Source organism: Oenanthe melanoleuca, chromosome 6, assembly GCF_029582105.1.
Source record: "Oenanthe melanoleuca isolate GR-GAL-2019-014 chromosome 6, OMel1.0, whole genome shotgun sequence".
Lineage (NCBI taxonomy): Eukaryota > Metazoa > Chordata > Aves > Passeriformes > Muscicapidae > Oenanthe > Oenanthe melanoleuca.
In genome coordinates, this window is record NC_079340.1 from 8,793,020 (window position 1) to 8,814,150 (window position 21,131).

Here is a 21,131-nt window from a genome sequence, read left to right on the forward strand (position 1 = left end):
GGCATGACTTTGTGTCATATCTGAGTTGCAGCCAGCAAAAGCTTAGCTTGACAGCCTAGTGCTTTTTTTCCCCTCTGGATGATTGCATTGCACATTAATACAGGGTCATGCATGATAAAAAAGGATAAGGGGCCTTCAAAGGGACTTGATCAACACCTTATTGTCTGTGGAGCTTTTACCTCTGCAAGTCTGTTCACAGAGGCTGCAACAGATGTTAGAATTATTGCCTATACTGAGGAGCAAAGTAGCAAAGAGCTTGAAATTCATGCTTTCGTATCAATTCTGTTTGTTTGTGGTATTCACACAGAGCAGCAGATAAGATAATTTTAGGTGTTTTGAAGTGGAGAAGATACTGTTCTTCTCTGACATTGCCAGAAACTTATAAAATAATTTTTCTCTTTCTCTTATATCTCAGATTTTTTTTTTTTTTCTATTTGTATTTTTATGAGAAACTCATTTAAATGCCTGGATGATTTGTTTGTATTTGTTTATCATGTGTCTTTTGCCCGAAATCTTGCTTGATGTCTTGTTTGTCACTGTGAAACATGCCGATTCTTAATTTTCCATACTTGTATTACCCTGAAGTACAGAGCCAGGGAAGGTCTGGGCCATGTTGCACTTGGTACTCGAAGTGTGTGGAAGAGCCCTTGATTCCTCACTGTTTAAAACAAGAGAATTTACTCCAATTACTGGTGTGTCCTGTAACAAAGAAGACCACTTGATGAATCTAGGCTTACCTTTATGTTTTCCTTTAGTGGTTGATGCATACAGCTTTGATATCAGCTATTGTGTATGCTTCATATTTTCCTTTGCAGCCTTCTGAGTATCTCCAATTTGTTAAAATTTTGCAGGTAAAATGCTATTTCTAGTAGTGAATGTTCAGTCATGAACATCATGGCATTTCTCATTAAATTACTTCTGTCTTAATTCAATGCAAGACAGAATAGTAGGAGTCTCTTTCTAGTTCTTACTTTGGATAGCTGTTGAAGGACAATATCATGAAATAGTTGCTTTCTAGATATAGAATAGGCAGTAACTGTGTGAAATAAGAATTCTTTTCACTTGAATGTGTGCTGGACTGGATTTGACCCAAAAGATTGACTGGTATGATCAGGAATTAAGGAGTTCTTTTCTGAGGATTTTATGTAGGAGATAGATGAAAAGTGCGAGCAGAAGGTAGAGGGTGAATTTCTTTCAATCCTGAAAGTTATACAAAAATGCAGGGGGGAAGGCCGTTCAGAAGAAAATGCCTGTCACCAGCTGAGAGAGCCAGATGGACATAATATGTGGTACTATTTAAAGCAGGTCTACTAAAAGTTTGGGAGCATCTTTGGATTTTATTAGGTAGTTTCATGTAAAATGCGTATGTTGCTCTTGTATCATTTATGTATGCAATCTTATAGTTTCTTCCAGGGCTGTATAATTCTATAAATAGAAGACCCATCCTAGGATAAAAAGAGATTACTAATACAGCTCCATTTGGCACTTTTGTCTGCCCCAGGAATCTCCCCAGCTGTCCAATAACCATACAAGCATTCCTATTTTTTCATTGAGTTCCGCTTCCTGGTATCTGAAGTCAAAGCCTCCTGTTTGTTAAATAGGTGCATATTCAGTTTGGGAAATGTTTTCTGCTGCCATTGCAGTTGTTAGAGCATTGATGTTGATCCCATCAAAGTTCCAGCACTGACAGTTTAAAAATATTTTCTCTGCTAACATGATTAGTGAAACTAAGCAAGGTTACTGAACAAGATGTTGTAAGAGGAAGGATCTAAGAAAAAAAAGGGAAACAAGAAAAATGAAACTAGAGAGGATGGCCAAAATCAAACTCTGACAACATATTAAAACTCAAAAATGCCTACAAACTTTGTTTGCAGATGGGTGTACAGCTCTGAAAAATATTGCTGTTTAATGTAACTGCCTAGAACAGAGAACATTTATAATTTCATCCATCATAATACTGGCTGAATCTGAGATTTGCATGCTGGTATTAGGAAATATGTCAATCTTCTTTAAAGTTTTTTTTTCTTTATGAAGTCCCAAATGTCACTTTAATTTAGTCATGCAGATGTTTGCTTGATGACAAAATACAGTGATGAAGCTCATTGTCCTGCAGTTTAACTAAGTCCTCCTTTGAGATCAAAGTGGAGGGTTAAGTTTTTTTCTGTGTTTATTTCATTCCTCATTTGTATCAGGCAAATAATGGTTTCAATAACAGCAGGAATCCCTATTAAAGTAACTGTCATATTTTCTCATCTATACAATTCATTGTTCAGCAGTTTGTTTGGTGCCAAAAGAAGGGAAAAAGAAAAACTGGACACAGAAAGGCAGACCACCTTAGACCTTCTGAAATTCTTTCTTCGTCAAATGACAACTTTCTTGCTGCCTCTTCCAAACCAATTATTTTGACATGCTCCATTGCAGAAGTCTGTCTAATGTAGCCAAGGAAAATACTGTTAAGGCAAATTCTGAACTTGATTGCGTTCCTTCCATGGATTTAAATAGAAGTCCTGTGAACATTTATTCCTTAACAAAATACACAACCAGATTATCATAAGTATTGTCTTTACTCTGGAACAGGAGAGGAAAAACCCTAATTTGGACAAGCAGAGTTTAGAAACTCATTGTGACTAGGTATAGAGCTCATTACAGCCTCTGCTTGCAGTGCAGAGAAAAATGTCTGCACTTTATCATTAAAAAAATTAAAGCTAAAAGTACAACTTTGAAATGGAAGTGAGGCACCCTGCAGAATAATTCTGTTACTCCTGCATAAGTTACACAAGCTAATGATCTTTAAGGAGCTATGCTTTGAACTAGGCATGAATGTGTATGTTAAACTGAGAATCAGAACCATATTCTTCTAAAGCCTAGTTAAGTATCTCAAGCAGGCTAATGATGGTTTTCACACAATTTACGCTCCGAACTTCTCCTAACTTTTGTTACCTAAGAATATTTATTAGATACGAATGTTTAACCCATTTTGGAATACTCACACTAAGTTCCTAAAGCATTGATGGTGCTTCCAAACTGGTAGAAATATTTGATATTTCCAAGTACAGGTAGTCACCTGAAACAAACAAGAATGTACAGAAGAGTGAGAGTTGGGGAAAATGTGTATTCAGCATCTTCAAGGCCCTTTTTGAAACACTCAATTTAAACATACATGCTCTGGAAGAAAAACAGTGCATTATCTTGTTGCTGCTTACACCAGTAAGTGGTGAACACCAAATCTAGATGAGAGAAAACAAGAAGAAGCAGAATACCCAAAAAGGAATTGGCAGAAATGTTGGTCCCCAAGTTAACAGGTAAAAGTATCACTAACCAGCAATATCAGTACCACAAGCAGATCTGCAAGCTGGGCTTTGCAGGGGCCTTTTGGTTTGGCAGAAAGTTTTCTTTCACAGTTGATGGGTGCCCACTTTCCTCTCTGTAATTAAAATGATGGATGCTTTCAATTGAGCCTCTGGAATGCAGCACAAAATAAAGTTGAAGAATGTATTAAATGGGATATGCCTAGCATTCCCAATGAGATAAAGCTTTCTAACCCTCACCTGTTAATCAGCAGGGTGAGCAGCACAGAAGGGGAAGGGCTGTCAATAGCAGGATGCCAGCTGGAGAGGAAACTCTGATCAGGATTCTCTTCCTGCATTAATACCTTCTTTCAAGTGCTAGTTATGATCATAGGCTTTGCAAGTTGGAATCCCTCTGCACACACACCTGTGCTGGCTAACTCCATGAGGAATTCAAAACATGTCAGCACAAACAAGGCTGCAGAAAAAACAAATAGAAGCCCAGTACCTTATCCAAAGATAATTGAGGCTGCACACACTCTGCTGAATTAAGAGTCATGACATGACAGACTCCTGCCTTTCTCTAGAATGAAATATCCCCAGGAACAGCTTTTCTTCTAGTTGTTGGGAATTTTTGAATCACGTTTCAGTCTGAAACTTTGGCATAAACATAGAAGACATGGTGCAATGGAGGTGAGCGGCATTGTTTGGATTTTCCAATTGAAGTTCACTTTAAATGAAGATCCATTCACCATAGAAAAATATTTAATTTAAGAAATCTTTAATTTCTTAAATAACCTCCTTCTAAATCTGCTTATGGCTTCTTAACTTTGAGACATTCCTGTTAAAACATTATTTGAGTACACGTTTCTTGATGTTGCATTTTCTTAATTTAGCAGTATTTTCAGTTATACTTTTCAGGAGGTGTTGGATCCTAAACAATAATTGTATTTAATGAAAACTTTTGATAAATTTTCATAACATAATGTCTTTGGGTTTTTTGTGTAATGTTTTGTAAAAGATGTTTACTTCCAATTCTCCCTAGAAAATGGTGCAGGCTGGGAAGGAGAGCTGATGAACCAGTATTCTATGGAGAAAGAAGACTCTCAGCTCTTACTTTCACGTATAGCACAGTCAGCTGATCTGACTTCTTTTTGACCAGAAATTAAACAAACTTTAGTAGTTGAACCAAAAATTAGTGTATCTTTCTCAATAAATGATACTTCTTCCATCTTAGTAATTTGACTTTTTTTTTTAATATTTAGAGTCTTAAATAGCCTTTAACTACAGACAGTATGCTACAACAATTAATTTCTATTATTTTATTTTGTCTTTAAACAGGAAGGCTTTCTAAAGTCATATAATTTTTTTTTATTGGAGAGTTATGGAAAATAGTATTTGCAAAAAAACCCACAGAAAATCACATTTTCAAAACTTGTCAGCTTAATGCTCTGCACACTGAAGCCACTGAAAAATGTGTGGCAAGATACTGCAGCTATGCAAGGCTGGATTATAAAGGTAATAGATGCAAAATTAACCTAAACAGATGCTTTTACCTTCCAGAACCATTTATGTGACTGGATTGTTCTTTATCAAAAAGATAAAGTGTGTGTTGTTATACTATGCAAACTTTCAGAGGGACATCTTTGAAGATTGATGTACCAAATACTTTAATGGGTTAAAACAACCAAAAACAGTGTTGGCATCATCATACTGTCAGTAAAGGTCAGTCCTCAGCAATAGCTACATTCCTCTTCAGAGATGCTTTTATTTTTAAAAATTAAGAAAAACAAGATCCTTCCTTTTTAGAAGTTCAGGTTGTGTTACTTTAATATAAAAGTATTCACCATAACAAGATTTCCCTTTTATATTTGAGATTATATCAATATGTTCAGATTATTTCTTGTTAAACAAACTTGGTTCCTGTGGCTTCCCAAGGGAAGTGGACTCTCCGTGTTCAACTGATCACCACTAGGAAAACAAAGTTTAAGTCATTACATTTTAACAGGTAAAAGAAATATCTTCAATCCCTACAATTTCCTAGCTTCCTGAAACATCCAGAAGTTTATGTACCTGTTAAATGTGTGAAAATTTTATTTTAATTGCTACATCTTCAAATTTACAGGGATCCTGCTGGGGTTGCCTGGTGGGATGTTGTGTCATGCACTAAATGTGATACAGCCTATTACAGAAGAAATTGGCATTTCACTTTCTCAGGGGAACTTTGCTTCTATTCTGTTTTATTCACTTTGATCTTAAAAAGAGTTCTTCACTCTCAGAAGTTTGAAGTCAGTGCTTTTGTTTATTCTCTCACAGAGCTTCAATGAATGCTCCAGGTACAAAACAGTTATTCCTGTGAATAAAGTGTTCAGGGAGGCATTGATGCTGTATGCTGGCAGCTTAATGCTGGGCCCTCCACTTGAACAGGTTCATGTTGGGCACTCTGGCCTCCTAAAACCTTACTTGCAAAAGTAATGGTATGATACCAAGTGCAGTTTCTGCAAGTTTGATTCTGATTCTGCACCTCTGTCACCGTGGACGTATGTTACATTTAATCTTCCTTCATACAGCTGCCAGCTGATAAGTGCTATGCTACTGTACCCTCTGTAGATGAAGCACAGAGCTCAGTACTAAATACTTCTGGTCTAGAAACAGGGCTGCTGTTTGCTGTGTCAAACTGGCAGCCTGTGTTTTAGAGAGCAGAGGAAGAATAAATCCCCTGGTATTCTGGTGGCCAGAAACAAAGAGAACTCAAACAAATGCATTTAAAGAACAATTAAATATAAGCTTGCATACATTTAATAAGTACCCTAATTTACAAATGTGCAGGAGCAGAAGAGTCACACATCAGTCACGTCTGTTCTAGACCCTCAGGACTTGCTCAAAGTGAAAGCTATTTTAAGTTGCTTAATATCAGAAGTGGCTGAAGGCACTAACTGCCAAACTAAACCCCTGAGTATTGTCTCAAATGCCTTTTTAGTCAGGCTTTCTTGTTGCTGGACCAATCAAAAGCCCTTCAAAGTTATAAAGCACTGTGATCAAACATAAAATGAGATACATTAAGCAGAATGAACTTGGGAAAAAAAAGGAAATCTTACCATGGTGGCCAATAGCAAGACATAAACTGCTCAGTTTATTGCTAATGCTTGTAGGGGGAGACAAATGCTTGTAGGGGGAGACAAATTGTATTTCTGTGAGCAGCTTAAAAACCTGCACAGAATGTAGAATCCAAGAAGCTGAAAATGCAGTAGGAAATATTGGTGACTGAGATCTGTCTGCTTGAAACACAAAGAAGCATCCCACCATATGCAACTGCCTTTAATTCAAATTTGAAAAGGAGAAGCAGGGAAGAGGATGGGGAACCTTTGAAGAAACTTGGCTGTTCTGATTCTGCAGGCACTTGGAAGTTGTGTGTATATTTGCTGCAGGGGGTTGTCCTGTGGAAGCTGACAGATCAGCTAACACATGGGGGCTGCAGAATACTAAGGATTGGTAGCTCAGTTTTATTCTTGGTTTTGATTTGCATTCAGGTTATTGAACTCCATGATACCAAATAAAAACTCAGTCACTTGTTTCTCAAAACCTGTTGTAACAAAACAATCAACATTTGTCATTATGAGTCACCTCTTTGCTTCCATTTAATTCCTGTGAGATACACAGCACACACTACCTTGGCACAGTGTGTGGTGCTAACTGAGAACAGACTGAATAGATCTAACAGCTATATTTGGATAAAGATTGGGAGAAGAGATATTACTATTAGTCATACCATGCACAATGTAAAGAGCTGTGTAACCTTCTAGTTACACCAACACATCCTTTTAAAAAGCCACATCCACTTTTACTATCGTCTGTATAGCTGGTGTAACATAGAGCACTGTAGTTCTAATGAGCTAATCTGCAAAGTCCACATTATTGCTTTTTTTTAATAATTTTTTAACAAATATTGAAAACTTTTCCATCAGATGAAGTGGAGGTGGGGCAGGGAATGAAATGATCTTCCAAATAGAACAATTGTATTCACACTGCCTCTCAAAACATCCCCCAAAGCCTTGCCTAGGGCAATTCCCTAAGCATTGCCTATATGTTTCCTTTCATTTCACAGCTGAAAGTCTTTTACATTTGGCTTATTTTCATCACCTGAGTCTAGTAAGCTTGGCAGGAAGGGCTATCATCTGTCTGTCTTCTTCCTTGAAGAGGCTATATACTGTGCATGAAAAGCAGCCTTGTGAGTGATGTTAAGTGTAAGAGAAGTTTTTGGTGTTAATTAAGATGGCATCACTCCAGCCTGGCTTGGCACTCCTGAGACTGAGGTGAGCTGGCTGGTTTGAGTGCCCCTAGCCTTTCTGCTGTTGGAGTACAGATTTCAGCACAGGGTGTCCTGAGTTGTAAGTGCTTTACTGTTCATGCCACAAAATCCGTGTGCTGCTGTGGCATTGCGATTCCTGTACCCGAGAGAGGTAGATTAGAGCTATTTTGGGTGTTCTCACATGTATTGTAATCTTCCTTCCTATCTATAGATGAAGCAGAGCCTGAGAGGCCACTTCAGAGTGTCTTTGCAGCTTGCCAGTGCAGCTCTGTTTAGTATAAATGGAATCTCTTCAAGGTGTCAGTGGCATATTTTGTAGATGCCATGAGTGTTCATTTAAAGCAGTTCCTGTTTTCTTATTAAAAACAAAAAGAAAAAGCCAAACCAACAAGAGAGGTACCACAGAAAGGAGGGGAAAAAAAGCAACATTAAAGCCCAATAGTGAATTGAAAACAATGAGACTTGCAGTTCAGGCAAATGGTTGCTGCAAAATGGAAGTTTTCCTTAGGTTTGGTTAGTGATGCATGCAAGGACATTAGTTTCAGGTTTCATACAGTCTTGTCTTTACATTTAATTGGTCTTGCTCAGCTCTCCCATCTGGCACAAAAAGGTATAAAAGCCATAGGATGTTTGCTTTATGGTATATAGGTTATCTAGGCTGTTTCTTTTCGTTTTTGTGTTTTGTCCTTTCTGGCAATGTGTCAAATGAAATGGTGAATTTCTGCCTGATGACTTACCCCAGTGCGTCTTATTAATTTTCTGTGCATTTTTTTTTCTTGTCCGAAATTGAATTTTCTAAGAAAAAATATTATTTTCCCTTTACACCTCTTCCATCTTTATTGTGGGGAGAGGGGTGGAAAATGACTAATTTAGGAAAAAAATAATATAAATTTCCTCAATTAACTTTCTTAATATGGGAGAGGAAGAGATGTCTCTGGTCCAGGGGTAACTACTTGGATTCATGTGAGCATTCAGCAACCCTTCTGCAGTAGAATCTCAAACCACATCTCTCACTAGGTCATGCTCCTGTGTATAAAAGAAGGAAATTTTGCAGGCACTTAGAGCCTCAGAGCTTAGAATGACTCTGAGAGTTTGTTGGAATCCTCTGTGCAAAAAATACTTGCATAACTATTGTGGAGAGAGATTCGAATGCTATTTTCTCTATAGAGGAAACGTATTGTGTTTTCTAGTGTTCCTTAGTCTCTGTCCAATCCTTTTCTTGTAAGCAAACATTATATCTCTGATTTTCTGATTATGGAAAAAAAAATATTTCTTCTATTCCAGAGATCTTCAGGAGGAGAGGGTATTCATTCACTGTGCTTTTGCATATTTCCATTGGTAGTGAATATCTGATTCTCTGAAATGTTGTTCTCAAATGAGAAGCAGAAAATATAAATTGTTGATTTTGGGGTTGAGCTCAGGATTGAGTCAGGCTTAGCTCAAGTGCTGGAAAAAGAAGAGGCCCTGGTTAATGCTGCAGGATATATTAACAGTTTCTCATTTGTGTAAGCCTTCCTATGTATTTTTGTCTGACATGTAAATTAGGAGTTCCTTGGGGTAGGAAAACTGTGTCCATCCATCTGTTTATACAAGCATTCTCGTTAGTATTTGAGCACTCATCCACTCAAATGCAGCCTGATCCCTATCTCTTCCCTTTGGAGTGGAGTTGAGGGGGATTGGCTGGCAACATGTGCAGTTCTCAAGGTGGTGCAGCAGCTGCTCTTTGTACGCTGCCTCCCAGAGCTCCTGCTAAGCAGTATTTACTGTGAACCCAGAGCAGAGGAGTTTTTTTAGTGTGCAGCTGTCACTGTGGCACTGTATATTCACCCAGAGTAGAGATCTGCTCACAACAGAGCGTAGTAAGAATTCCCTGTAGTGTGTTGAAAGTAGCATGTCATACTTCCAACCTGCCAACTTGCTTTAAGCTGGGGATATTGGAGTCAGATGTCTTTCTTGTAAATTTGTGAGGGCTGAAAATTCACTTCTCTGAAGCAGAACATATTCCTCTGCTTTTCTGAGAGAGGTGAGATGTTTGGATTTTCAAGACTAAATCTGTGCTTGGGCTTGAGGCACTAAAGAACTGCTATTAAAATGGGATCTGTTGGTGGTACTCTGGATTGGATTTTGTAAATCAATTGACAGAAATAGCTGTACCCTGAAACTCTGATGAATGTCTCACTGTAGCATTAAATAGAGGCATTTGCAGCACCTAGCAACTGAAAGCTATGCTGTAATCCAGAGCAAGTGAGTTAAGACTATTACAAAGGTTTTCTGAATTCATTCTGTCTAGAACTTGCCCAGAGATTTGTTTTAAGGGAAAAAAAATCAGTGGTCAAATTAAAAAATGCATATTTATCCTTGACAGTAGTATATATCTCTAAATTTGTTACTTCTGTTAGTAGAAGAGAGATTGAGATAAGAGCAAAGTAGAATTTGCTCTGTAGGCAGATCTGGATTTCCAGTAGTTTAATTCTAAGGTTTAACTAGCATTTGTCCTTCAAAAATATTTTCAAAAATTTTTAAAATAGAAAATAGTTACTGAAGGCTTTAGAAAGACACAGGGAGCTCTTCTCTGTTTGTGATTATATATAGTAAATGTTTTAGTAGATCAGAGATGAATTTTCAAAGGAAAATACCAACAGATAAAGGATAGACTCTTTGCATTCCATTCCTTTCAGCTGGATCTTTAGAAATGGGAACAAGATAGTCTTGAATGTGCCTTGACACTTCAGATCTGTCTGCCCTATATTTCCATCTGTACTCTGGTATTTTGTTCACAACAATTACTGACTGTTCTCGATGTCTGCTGGAAATGCATGCTGTGGCTTCACTTGGAATTCTCACAGAGATGTCTCTGAGGTTCTAAAATACTAAAATACATATAATTTTGTACTTTGATTTTAATGTTTCATACAGATTATGCATCCAGTTTTTAATAATGCCTTTAATAATGCCTTCTATATAAAATTTCACAGGACCAAATTCTACAGTGTGCTTTTAACCAGTGGGAAGACCATGAGAAGGAGTAATCTTTCCTGATACTTACTACTTGTCTGAATTGCGGGTACAATAAATTAGATCAATCTTTTATACTTGGGAGTCTTGCTGTCTGTGAAGTAAGGATAAGATGATTTTTAGAGGTAAAGTGACATCAGTGGAGTGCTGTCCCTTGAAATGAAATTGGAGAAGATAGAATTGTATGAAAAAATCCCACCCAGAATTTGTGATCCTTATATTTAGTTGAAGAAGTTGAATCCCTTTATTTTGTTTTTAAATAATGACTGGCTGAGTCATGATTGAAACTGTTTCCTTGTATTTCACAGTATGGTTCTCCTGGAGCTCTTTGCCTCAGAAACAGGTGCCAAGTTAGAAAGTAATGTAAATCATAAATTCAGAGTTACTGAGGACTTTTTGTTTGAGAGATTTTTTGATGGATGTTTTTTCATTTAGGTTGTGTTTTCTAAAAGTTTTAGGCAGAAAATATTAGAAGAAGTGAAATTAGGTTGCTCATTACAACTGTTCCCACATTCTAAATTGACTCTAGTTCTAGAAGTGTTGTGATTGCTGTGTTTTTATTTTAAGGCATAGCAATTACATGTGGGGCTACTAAAAGCAGAAGTTAGAGAAAGTGAGAGGGAAGCCAGTGAGTTAGAGCTGTGTTAAACTAGTCCCAGATCTAGAGTGCATTATCCTGTTTGTGGAAACTCTGCTTCTCTGGGCTTACTTCGTTTGAGGCATCACCGAGCAGTGGACAGAGAGAGATGTGTTGAGTAAGAATACCCAAATTAGGGCAGACATTTGACTTTCAGGAACTGGGTTGATGTTCACAAACCAGTCTTTTTTTTTTTTTTTTTTTTTTTTTTTTTTTGACAAGAAAAAGGTGTATGTTGGGGAGAGTATCCCAGAATTTGGACCCAGCACCACACAGTTAATATTCTGTGGCAAGAACTTGTATGTTTCATGAGGAGATTAAAAGTGGTGTCTTAGAAAAATTATGTGTGAAGATTGTTTATTTAAAAAAGGATAATTTGAAAAAGACAGAAGTGTCCTACTTGGTGGATTTCAGTCTTACTGAGTCATCTGTCTGAGTTTGGCTTTGGTTTGCTTTTTGCCCTTTCTTTGCCTTTTATTCTAGTGGAGATTCTGTTCTTGACATATTTGTGGGGCTGAGCAGGGAACAATCTTTGAGTAACTATACAAGTACACGTAGGTGTCAAAATAATCCATATTCTTTATGGGCTTCTGGATTCTGTGTACTTGGCACAATGCACGTCAATAAAATGCGTAGAAGCTAAAGTTTGTAAAACAGGTTAGAAAACTATGCTTGTAACATAAATATTTTTTGTTGTTTTTTTTCTCTTTTTTTTTTTTTTTTTTTTTTTTCCCCCTCTTGTGAGGGTGGCTTAGACTGCAGAATAATACTCTTATCTTTGAAACTACCACAAAATATTTCCCACATCTCTCGATTCCTTAACTCCAGGAAAATACACTGGGGAGCAGTACTGCCTATATCTGTCAACTCTGCTTGCATGAGAACATTTTATCCGTGGCTGTCCTTCACTCAGAAAACACAGAACTCATTGCTTCTATCTCAAATGAAAAGATATTAAAACTTGTCTCTTTCAGTCAAATCAGTTCTGGGAACCTCTTACAGTGCTTAATTGCAAAGTAATCTTTACTTTTAAGTAGTCTGAGTATCCAAGGTTCTGCGTGTTCTAGCGCTCTGATACTAGGGCTAGTGTTCTAGTAAACTGACACCTCCTATTGTCAGACTATGCTGTCAATTGGGCTTCTGGCCTCAATACTGAGCACCTTTAACAGCGTGTTAAGTAAGGGTTTTTTCCTTTTTTTGCTTATTTGTCTTTGCCAGTAAAGTGCATGAACAAACAGTCTAGGGAATTCTTTTGGAAGGAGGCTTTTTTTGAGTATGTATATATTTATAAGTGTTTTGAAATTGTATTAAGAAAGGCAAGTTAAGGAATTTCACTTAACACTTAGAAGTGTTTGAATTTGTATGGGGTTTTGTTTTCCCTAGAAATTTAACTTCATAGTTTCATCCTGGTTGAATTCACAGGGGACTTTTGGCTCATAATCAAACACATCTTGCCATTATGTTCACTGTACTGAAGGAACAGAATTTTTGAATGCAGCCTTTGTTGTAGTATTTTAGATTATCCTTGTTTTTTTTTAGTAAGGAATGTAAGGAAGTGAGTCTCTAAGAGCAAAGACCTTATATCATGCTCTTTATGTACTGGGGCTGAAAGCAGAGGACAACTCTGGTGCCTTCATTAAAATTTGGCCGATGGTATGTGAATGCTTTTCTGGTTTACTACTATACTGCTGTGGTCCACATAGAAGCTGAGAGGGCTGTGTAAAATTGAAATCAGGGTGCTGTCCATTCAGAGAAGATGCCTTTCACAAGCTAACTAGAGATAACAAAATATGTTGCCACAGTGAACAAACAGAACTTCTGAACTGTTGTGTCAGTCGTTGGGTTTGTGGTTGCAGCACTTTGGCTTCTTCTGAGAGTGCTGGTCTTTGGAGTGTGAGGTCCAACGGGTTGGTGAGATGGGTGTGTAGCAATCTGTGTTGGTAATGGAGCAACATATGTTGCAGTTGTATATGGGCAAGGTTATGCAGAATAATTTCCTCTAAAGCTTGCTGTAAAAGAAACAAAGTGTGCCCAAGGCCACTCACACACATTTATTTTCCATCCCTTCAATAAAATGAATTAATCTGGGGAAAATGGCTTTTAGGAGGAAAACTATAATAAAATCACACAGAGGAAAGTGGTTTATTACTTTACTGTTTCTGAGTAATGTCTATATACTGCTGCTGTATAGAGATAATTATCCCATTGAGGTAGTGATACTAGGTGGTAAAGGAACCACTACATTGGACTTAACATCTTAAAATAGAAGTAACAATAAGCAGATGGTGTCCTGAACCTTGGCAGAAGTGTGAGTTAACTTTGATTTGTTTGATTTCCATAAATTTTGATTTTTCACCCATACAATAATAGATATAACTATTGTTGTATCTATTAGTGTATTTTTTGCTTTATCTGTACTGTACTATAATTCTGGGCAAGTTCTTCAGCTGTTCTGGATACAGAATGACTTATCAGGATAAGACCTTTTTTTTTTTGTCTTTTCCCACACAGATCACCCCTGGAAGCAAGGCAGCACAGTCACAGATGAACCAGGGGGACCTTGTTGTGGCCATTGATGGAGTCAACACTGACAGCATGACCCACCTGGAGGCCCAGAACAAGATCAAATCAGCCAGCCACAACCTGAGCCTCACTCTGCAGAAGTATGTTGGTATAACTTAAACTCTTTGCATTCCTAACGACAAGCTATGAACCTTGTGACTGAAGGCTGCAAGTGTTTTATCCCTGTCTACTAGATTTATTTGAAGTTCTCATGGCACAGATATGAGATGAAAAGCCAAAATCTGCTCTGATTCTTGTAGAAGTCAGCATGGATTCCTATAGAAATCAAATGGTGATGTCGAGTACATCTGTGTGGGATTTAGCCTATTGAACACAGGTGTAATCTCATATCCATTCAAGCTTCTGTTAAATGAATTCAACAGTGATGTTCCTTTCAGTTATTCCCATGTGGGCAACACAGATTAGTTTGGCTAATTTATTGATAACTATTCTAGAGACAACAAACAGAACGAGTGTTAGGAGTGCATGGCAGGAACCTCATGAGAATTTGTGCTAATGTTCTGGCATCTGTGAGTTCAAAAGTCTGCTCTGCATCTGACTGAATAGGAAAGGTGTAGCCCAAGAGCAGGAAAAGGAGGCAGTAGAACATGGAGAGGGCAGATTTTATTGTAGAGATGTGATAAAAGTTGCCTTGCCATTAAGAAAGCAATTTACAGGTCTTTTAACTTCTGCTGGTTAATATTGCTTCTGAGGAACTTAGTTCTCAAATTAGATAACCTTGCACAGAGGATTTCTGTAATAAATGCATTAATATTTAAAGCTCCATAATTATAGAAAGAGAAGTAGCTGTTAATTTTATTGCATGGTGAAGCAGATAATTTTGGTACAGAATAGACAAAAGTACAGAAAGAGAACTGTAATGTGGAAGTAAAATTTCTGAGAATATACCAAATAATCTAATACATGAATGTGCAGTATCAGGAACAGACTAATAGCTAAAGAATAAGGACTTTAGATGAAGTTTCCAAGACAGCACTGGGTACTATAAAACAAAATGTGTGGCTGATTTTCCCCCATGACTTTAATTTTGTCTTTGAGTGTTCCAGATAGAGTAGAAAATCACTACCTTGATGCATGTAGTTGAATTCTCATCCTATCACCCACTCCAGCTTCTTTTTTCTTCACTCTGAGTGATAGTGTTATTAGACATATGGTATCTTTTTTTACAAAGGTTTAGGTTGTTCTGAATTTTTTTTTACTTGAAGTTAAGAAAAAATCCTTTCTGATTATTTTAGAATGTCTGTCTGCTTTTCTGTTGAACCTTTGTGGTTTCGCATAGAGAGAAAACATTTCTTATTGTGCTTTGGGTTATTGCACATTTGGTATTAATTTTCATGAATATTGAACCTGAAAAGTTCTCCAGTGTCTGCCTCTGTGGCCTGGCATAAGTGGTTTAAAACTACAAACCAACAGCTGTTCTTACTCACAGAAGAAGGATTTCCAAATTCATGACTAACAAATCCAGATTATCCTAATACATATCACAGAGACAAATCACTTAAAACAGTAATTTTGATCTAGTATTGCCAGGGATATTTGATTTGAGTAATCATTGTTCTTTTTTATTTGCTGACCTCTAAATTATGACACCAGCAATTCTAGTGGCCACATAATTTAAAAACAAAACAAAAAAATCCTAGTGGAAGTACCTTTATTAATTGCTTTCATCTCTATTTACTGTTTCTTCTATTTTTTTAAGGCAGGCCCTGTCTCTCGGTTCCAAAACAATAATGTATAATTCAGGTACTCAAGTTATATGGCTAAAGAACAATGAAAGAAAGCAGTAATGGAGTGTTCCACAGAATGAAGAGAGCTTGCATAGGTAATATATGTAGATGAACTACGACCCATTTTGAAAAGAAGGAAAATGGCATAAAGTAAAATGAAATACTAGTAAACATAAATAGCTCATAAACAAGCTTTTTTTAGCAAATGAAAGCTTCCTCAGATCATGTTTTTGCTCTGAACTTATACAGTTAATGGACTCTACACTTCAGCTGGTTTATGATGTGAACCATTAGTTCACTTTGGTGATCCATTCAGCCTCTGAAAAAGATATTTTTTTAAATATTTTTTTTTTCTTAGAGGACATGGGGCTATTCAAAAAAGTTGTGCTCAGAGGCATTAAGCTGGCTTTGCTTTGCACAATTCAGAATTTATAGAAGCTAAACCCTGGCAGCAAGTGATATTGGCCAACAAATGTATGCACAGAACCCTATTAAAGACCCAATGTCTTGAACAAAAGGCATCTCCACGATATTCAGACAGTTATATTAATCTTGCCTTAAAAAAATATTTTTTCCCTGGACACAGATTGGTTAATTTGCCTAAGAACAAAAAGATTATCAGTTCGGTCACCTGCTCAAAATTTACAATGCAATATCCTTTTTTCAACAAAAAAATTTTACAAATATTGGTTTGGTGAAAAGAATAACAGTTAAAATGAAAAGAAGGTAGCTGTGACAAGGGATAGTAACTTTCAACCAAATAAGAACAAGACAGAAGAGAGGCAAAATCTCCTGGGACGTGGTTACCAGGAAAATGACTGTGCTAAGAGATCACTTTGACTTTTTTTAGATGTGGCTTGCAGCAATGAAACTGGAGCGGAGTGTTCCACTACAAAACAGTCCTAGTTGCCATAAAGAGCACAGAGATGGAAGTGCTCACTTATCCTATTTGTATAAAAGTTTGAAAACATTGGAAATCATTTCCAATAGAAAAGGCACTTATGTGCCTGCTGTGATAGGAAAACTTAAGCTCTAAATTGTGATGATATTGGACATGTATGTGAAGTACTCACATGGCCCTACAGAATGTTTCAAGGTCATGGAATGCCTTACCAGGTAATCTGTGACTTGGTTTCACTGTTTCAGCACTGGAAGTGGAACTAATCTTCCTTGTTTAATCTGTAAGGCCATGGAAGAAGCATGAAATGCCAAATCTCCACATAAATGCTCCGAGATGGAAAGCTTTTTATTCTTCTAATGGTTCTTGGCTCTCAAGAGCAATGGCCTTTCCCTTTATTGATTGTGGCTGTGAAGGTTTCATGAGCATTGTTTATAACCTGACAGTTAAGACAGTGTTTGCTGCTACTCACTTTCATTATAACACTTCATTCCCTGTGGGCTTTGTCTAGGGTGGGGAAGGGGTTATTATTTTAATTTGGCTGTCAAGAAAAGCTGTACATGGTGTCAGCACTTATGCAGGACATCCAACTACAAGGCATCAATCATAGAAAAAAGGAAAGTATTAAGAGCCCCCATTCATACTTGCCTGCCTAAATAATGGGATTCTGTGATTTCCTATATTAATTTAGTTCTAATTCAAGTAGCACCTGCACTGTTCAAGGCACTCTAACATAGATCATCCATGAATGTTCAATGCTGGCCAGAGTGGAGTTCTCCATGTTTCAGCCATGGATTCAGAAATTTGTGGTTTCTGAAGTGTTTTATGAATTCAAGTGTTTTCTGACAATTTCCTTCCCTAAACTCCCTCTTCAATTTGTTCTTATCACCTCACCCATGCTATGTTTTCACATAAAACTGTGTTTTCACATAGTCTTGCCAGCTATGCCAGAGGTTTGATCAGGTAGCCAGAAAATGTCAGTGGCTTGAGCTGCATTGTCTGGCTGCCTACTTCTCTAGACCCTGCAGCGTGCCTTCCTTTGCTGCTTCTGAGAAGCTAAAAGATGCAGATGAGCAAGTGCCAGGAATTTGAAGTACAGGACTGTGCCTAGAGAAAGGCACCCTTGTGATCAAGTGGGAATGTCTGGGACCCTCCAGACTAGCACTGCTTCCTTAAGTTTAGAGGACAAAGTGCATCTAGGAAGTGAATTCTTTTTTGCTGAAGAAAAGAGCAGGAGTGAGAGGAGAAGGAAAGAAATATCTTTGGCACTGTGCAGTATTACTCAGCAGAACTCCTGTGAAGCACTCAGGCAAACCAGGATGATGTTCTAAAGAGTTACATACCTCTGTAGATGCAGTTTATTCCTTAGAAACCTGAATTGCTCTAGGTGTACTAAGGGGAAATTGGTACTAGTTCGGCTGGACTGTGTTTTGGAAGGCTGTGATCATACTCTCTAATGGCCTGAGTTGGGCTGGAAAAAGACATTGCTTTGCTTTTAGTCTTTTTGTGACCTCCTGGAGTTCAGTTCTCAGTCATTTTTCAGTATCAGTTTCTAATCAGTTACTTGAGCTACACAGCTGCCCTCAGGCATTTTAATTCTAGGCCAAAGTTCATCTTTAACTGTCTGTCTGTCCCACAGATATTAGGCCATAAACATTGGGTCATGCTGTATTCAGTTCATGGTGAAAAACAAAATGCATGCAAAGTCTATTTTTATTCCATACAAATGGGTTTCTTTTCTAAATGCAGAGTAAATGCAAAAAGAGAGCAGCATATTTGTCAACATGTTTCACTGGAGCATCCACAACATTCATTTGATCTTAACTCAAGTAATATGATCAGCCTCCTTGGAAAGGATTCACCAAATGTACTGGCTTAGTTTTGGAAAGTGCTGTAACATGAGTGTGCCTCATTCTGCTGGCACAAACATTCCTGTGTCACTCCAAGACTCCACTTTGGCGTCACTCTGTGCTGCTGGAGAGGAGCAGGGGAGGTGGAGACTGTGCCTGGTGTACATTGACAAAACTTCCCCCTCCCAGGGTGTGCCAGTGATGCTACCCTTTGCTTCCAGACAGTCACAATTGGCTGTCTTTTGCTGGAAAATCATGAGCTAAATAATTATTTTCTATACTGAAAGGGAAAGTGTCAGAAGTGAGGCTATGAGAGACTTATGGTAAATATTTAATAGTTTTCCTTTTTTGTGCAGCACCAAAAGTTGGCTGATCCTGCAGTATTTATTTCAGGCCTACTATAAATAAAGCATGTGGTGACAGTGAACTGCAAGCAAGGGGAACCCAGTGGTTATTGTAAACTGCTTTCTTTTGTCTGATACTGGGTGTAGTAACCAATTCTGTCTACTGGTCTACTGGTGGGTACATTTAAATCAAAACCAGAATAGGGCTGTATTTATGCTCAGAAGAATTACAAGATGGTCTTCATCCCAGTTCAGGGTAAATTGGAACTATATTGATGAAAGCAGGGTCTGAACTAGTTGGACTATTTAAAATATTAAGCAGATTAGTAGAAAAAAGAATGCTTATGGTGGATATGACATGCCATACTAGTTAGCTGATTTTGCTTAGACATGTGACTCTAGAACTTCCAAGAGTCATCTGACACCAATAGCCACGTTTTTTTCCTTCCTACTAGTGGTTCTGTATGCTTAAAGCATTAAAAAAGACACATCCTGCTACTGAGAGTTGGTCCTCCTTCTCTATGTGAAATTGAGGTGACTCCCGTTGTATGCCCAGTTCTCTCTGTAGGCAGGTATGAGAGGATATTAGGATTTGTTTACAGATGTCAGGCTATCATTTGGACAGGATTGTGAGCTACTCTCTCTGAGTAGTAATATTTAGTGCTGGTGAAATTAATGAGCAGCTATTTCCATGGAAAATGAAATAAAGTATCAGTGTCAGTCACCGCAATAAATACAAATATATTCCTTACATGAGCAGTTTAATTGGGTGGATTGCTATTTACACTCACTGCATAAAGTGTCCTTATTAGTTTTAGAAAAGAGCCTGGAAACTGTGGATATATGCCAAGGCTTTAAAGGGCAGTGAAGTTTTCATTGCAACAAGATTCTACTTAGGGATTAGAGCTGTTCTCAGAGTACACATCACTTTTTTTTTCCACCAATACCAGCTTAGAGGTAAGTTTAAAATTCATTGTTTTATGTGAGAAATATTTTCTGGATTCCCTAAAGATAATCTCTGTGTGAATTCTTTCACATATTATATTTCACTCACTATGGAAAGATCAAGATATGGGTACCAGGGGCCCATCTCACTCAAGGCAGTGGGCTGACACAGCTTAGTAAATATACATGGCAGTTGTATTCTTTCAGACAAAGCGTTCCTGTCTGCTTTCTGCAAGGAGGAAGTAGATATGTCAGCCAAAATATTGCAATAGACAACAAAGTTGCAGTCTGTTCAGACTGGGACCTTTTCTTATTAATGCTGATTAGCTTAATCAAAGTCATGGAAAAATGTAAATTGCATGCTTAAAGTTAATTGGAATGGATGACAAAGTATTTTTTGGAAGTGTAATGTGGAATTTTTCAATCAGGTAAAACACTGAGTTGACTAGTAAAATTTTATTAGGTCAGTCATGTAAATGCCCTTTGTGCCTATGAGGTTTTATGGTTTCCTTTGGATCCCTTTCACTGTGGTGTTTCTTGCCCACCAACCCCTATAAAAGCTGTCTGCCCTAATTTTTAGGTTTTTTTTCTCCCACAAACTCTTAATTCTTGCAGTGATAAACCAAGGTCTGTTTAGCCTGGCTGTTGGTCAGCTCTTGATGGCTGTGCTGTCCCTGGCTGGTGGCTGCTGAAGCACATCAGTGCTGAGCACTGGGCACAGGCTCAGGGGTTTTACTGCATTGATGTAATGACAACCCCAAACAGCCCTCAAATACCTCCAAGGGAGACAAATTCTTTTGAAAAGTCATGGCTAATTTTATCCACTTAGTCTTAGGACATAGAATTATGTTTTTAATCAAAGTCTCTGATACAGATCTTAAATGGAAAGTTCTCTGAAGTGTTTTAGCTTGGAAACAGAAAGTTAAATGAGATAGACTGTAGTTAAAGTCTGATTATCCATGTTCATTAATTTATCTCTCCCATATATGTTCATTAGAAGTGCTCTAAAAGCCATAAGACACTGTAAGGTCCACAGCCCAATGAAGAGGAGTTGCAGGAAAATTAACTAAGTAAATACACTTCACTTATAGCTTCAGGAAACTAATGTAAACTTTTAGAAAATGTTCAGTGGTAAGGGGAAAACCAGACTTTTTCTTTGTAATGTTAGAAATCTCTTTGGATTTGGACAACACTTAAACTCTTCTGAGTGAACAGAAGGCAGTTATAAAACCTGATGTTATTATTTTGAGAATCATCCTATCTTTGAATTTTTGATGTGGTTTCCTGAATCTGGAGCTGAGCTGGCTATTTAGGGTAATTCCCTATGCTTTGAAATCTGCACCTGTATGACTTTCACCCATAAGGAAGCTGGTAAGAAGCCAAGAGTTGCAGGACTGTAGGAAGAACCTGATGATACTGGAATGGGGGTAGTCAAAGTCTCAGGTGCGCTATTTGCATGGAAGGTGAACAATAAGCAGAGGAAATAATTCTGGTTCACTTCAGATATTTTTCAACTAAAGAACTCACTTAAATATT

At 37.6% G+C, this 21,131-nt stretch overlaps 1 protein-coding gene across 5 annotated transcripts in view; it reads left to right on the forward strand.

The window, feature by feature from the left end:
• Positions 1–21,131, forward strand: part of LDB3 (LIM domain binding 3) — a 106,487-nt gene that overhangs the window by 18,288 nt on the left and 67,068 nt on the right. For all 5 annotated transcript variants that reach the window (XM_056495642.1, XM_056495643.1, XM_056495646.1 and 2 more), the window contains exon 3: positions 13,760–13,911. In XM_056495642.1, the coding sequence (XP_056351617.1) occupies positions 13,760–13,911 (152 nt within the window). The remainder of the gene's footprint in view (positions 1–13,759; positions 13,912–21,131) is intronic.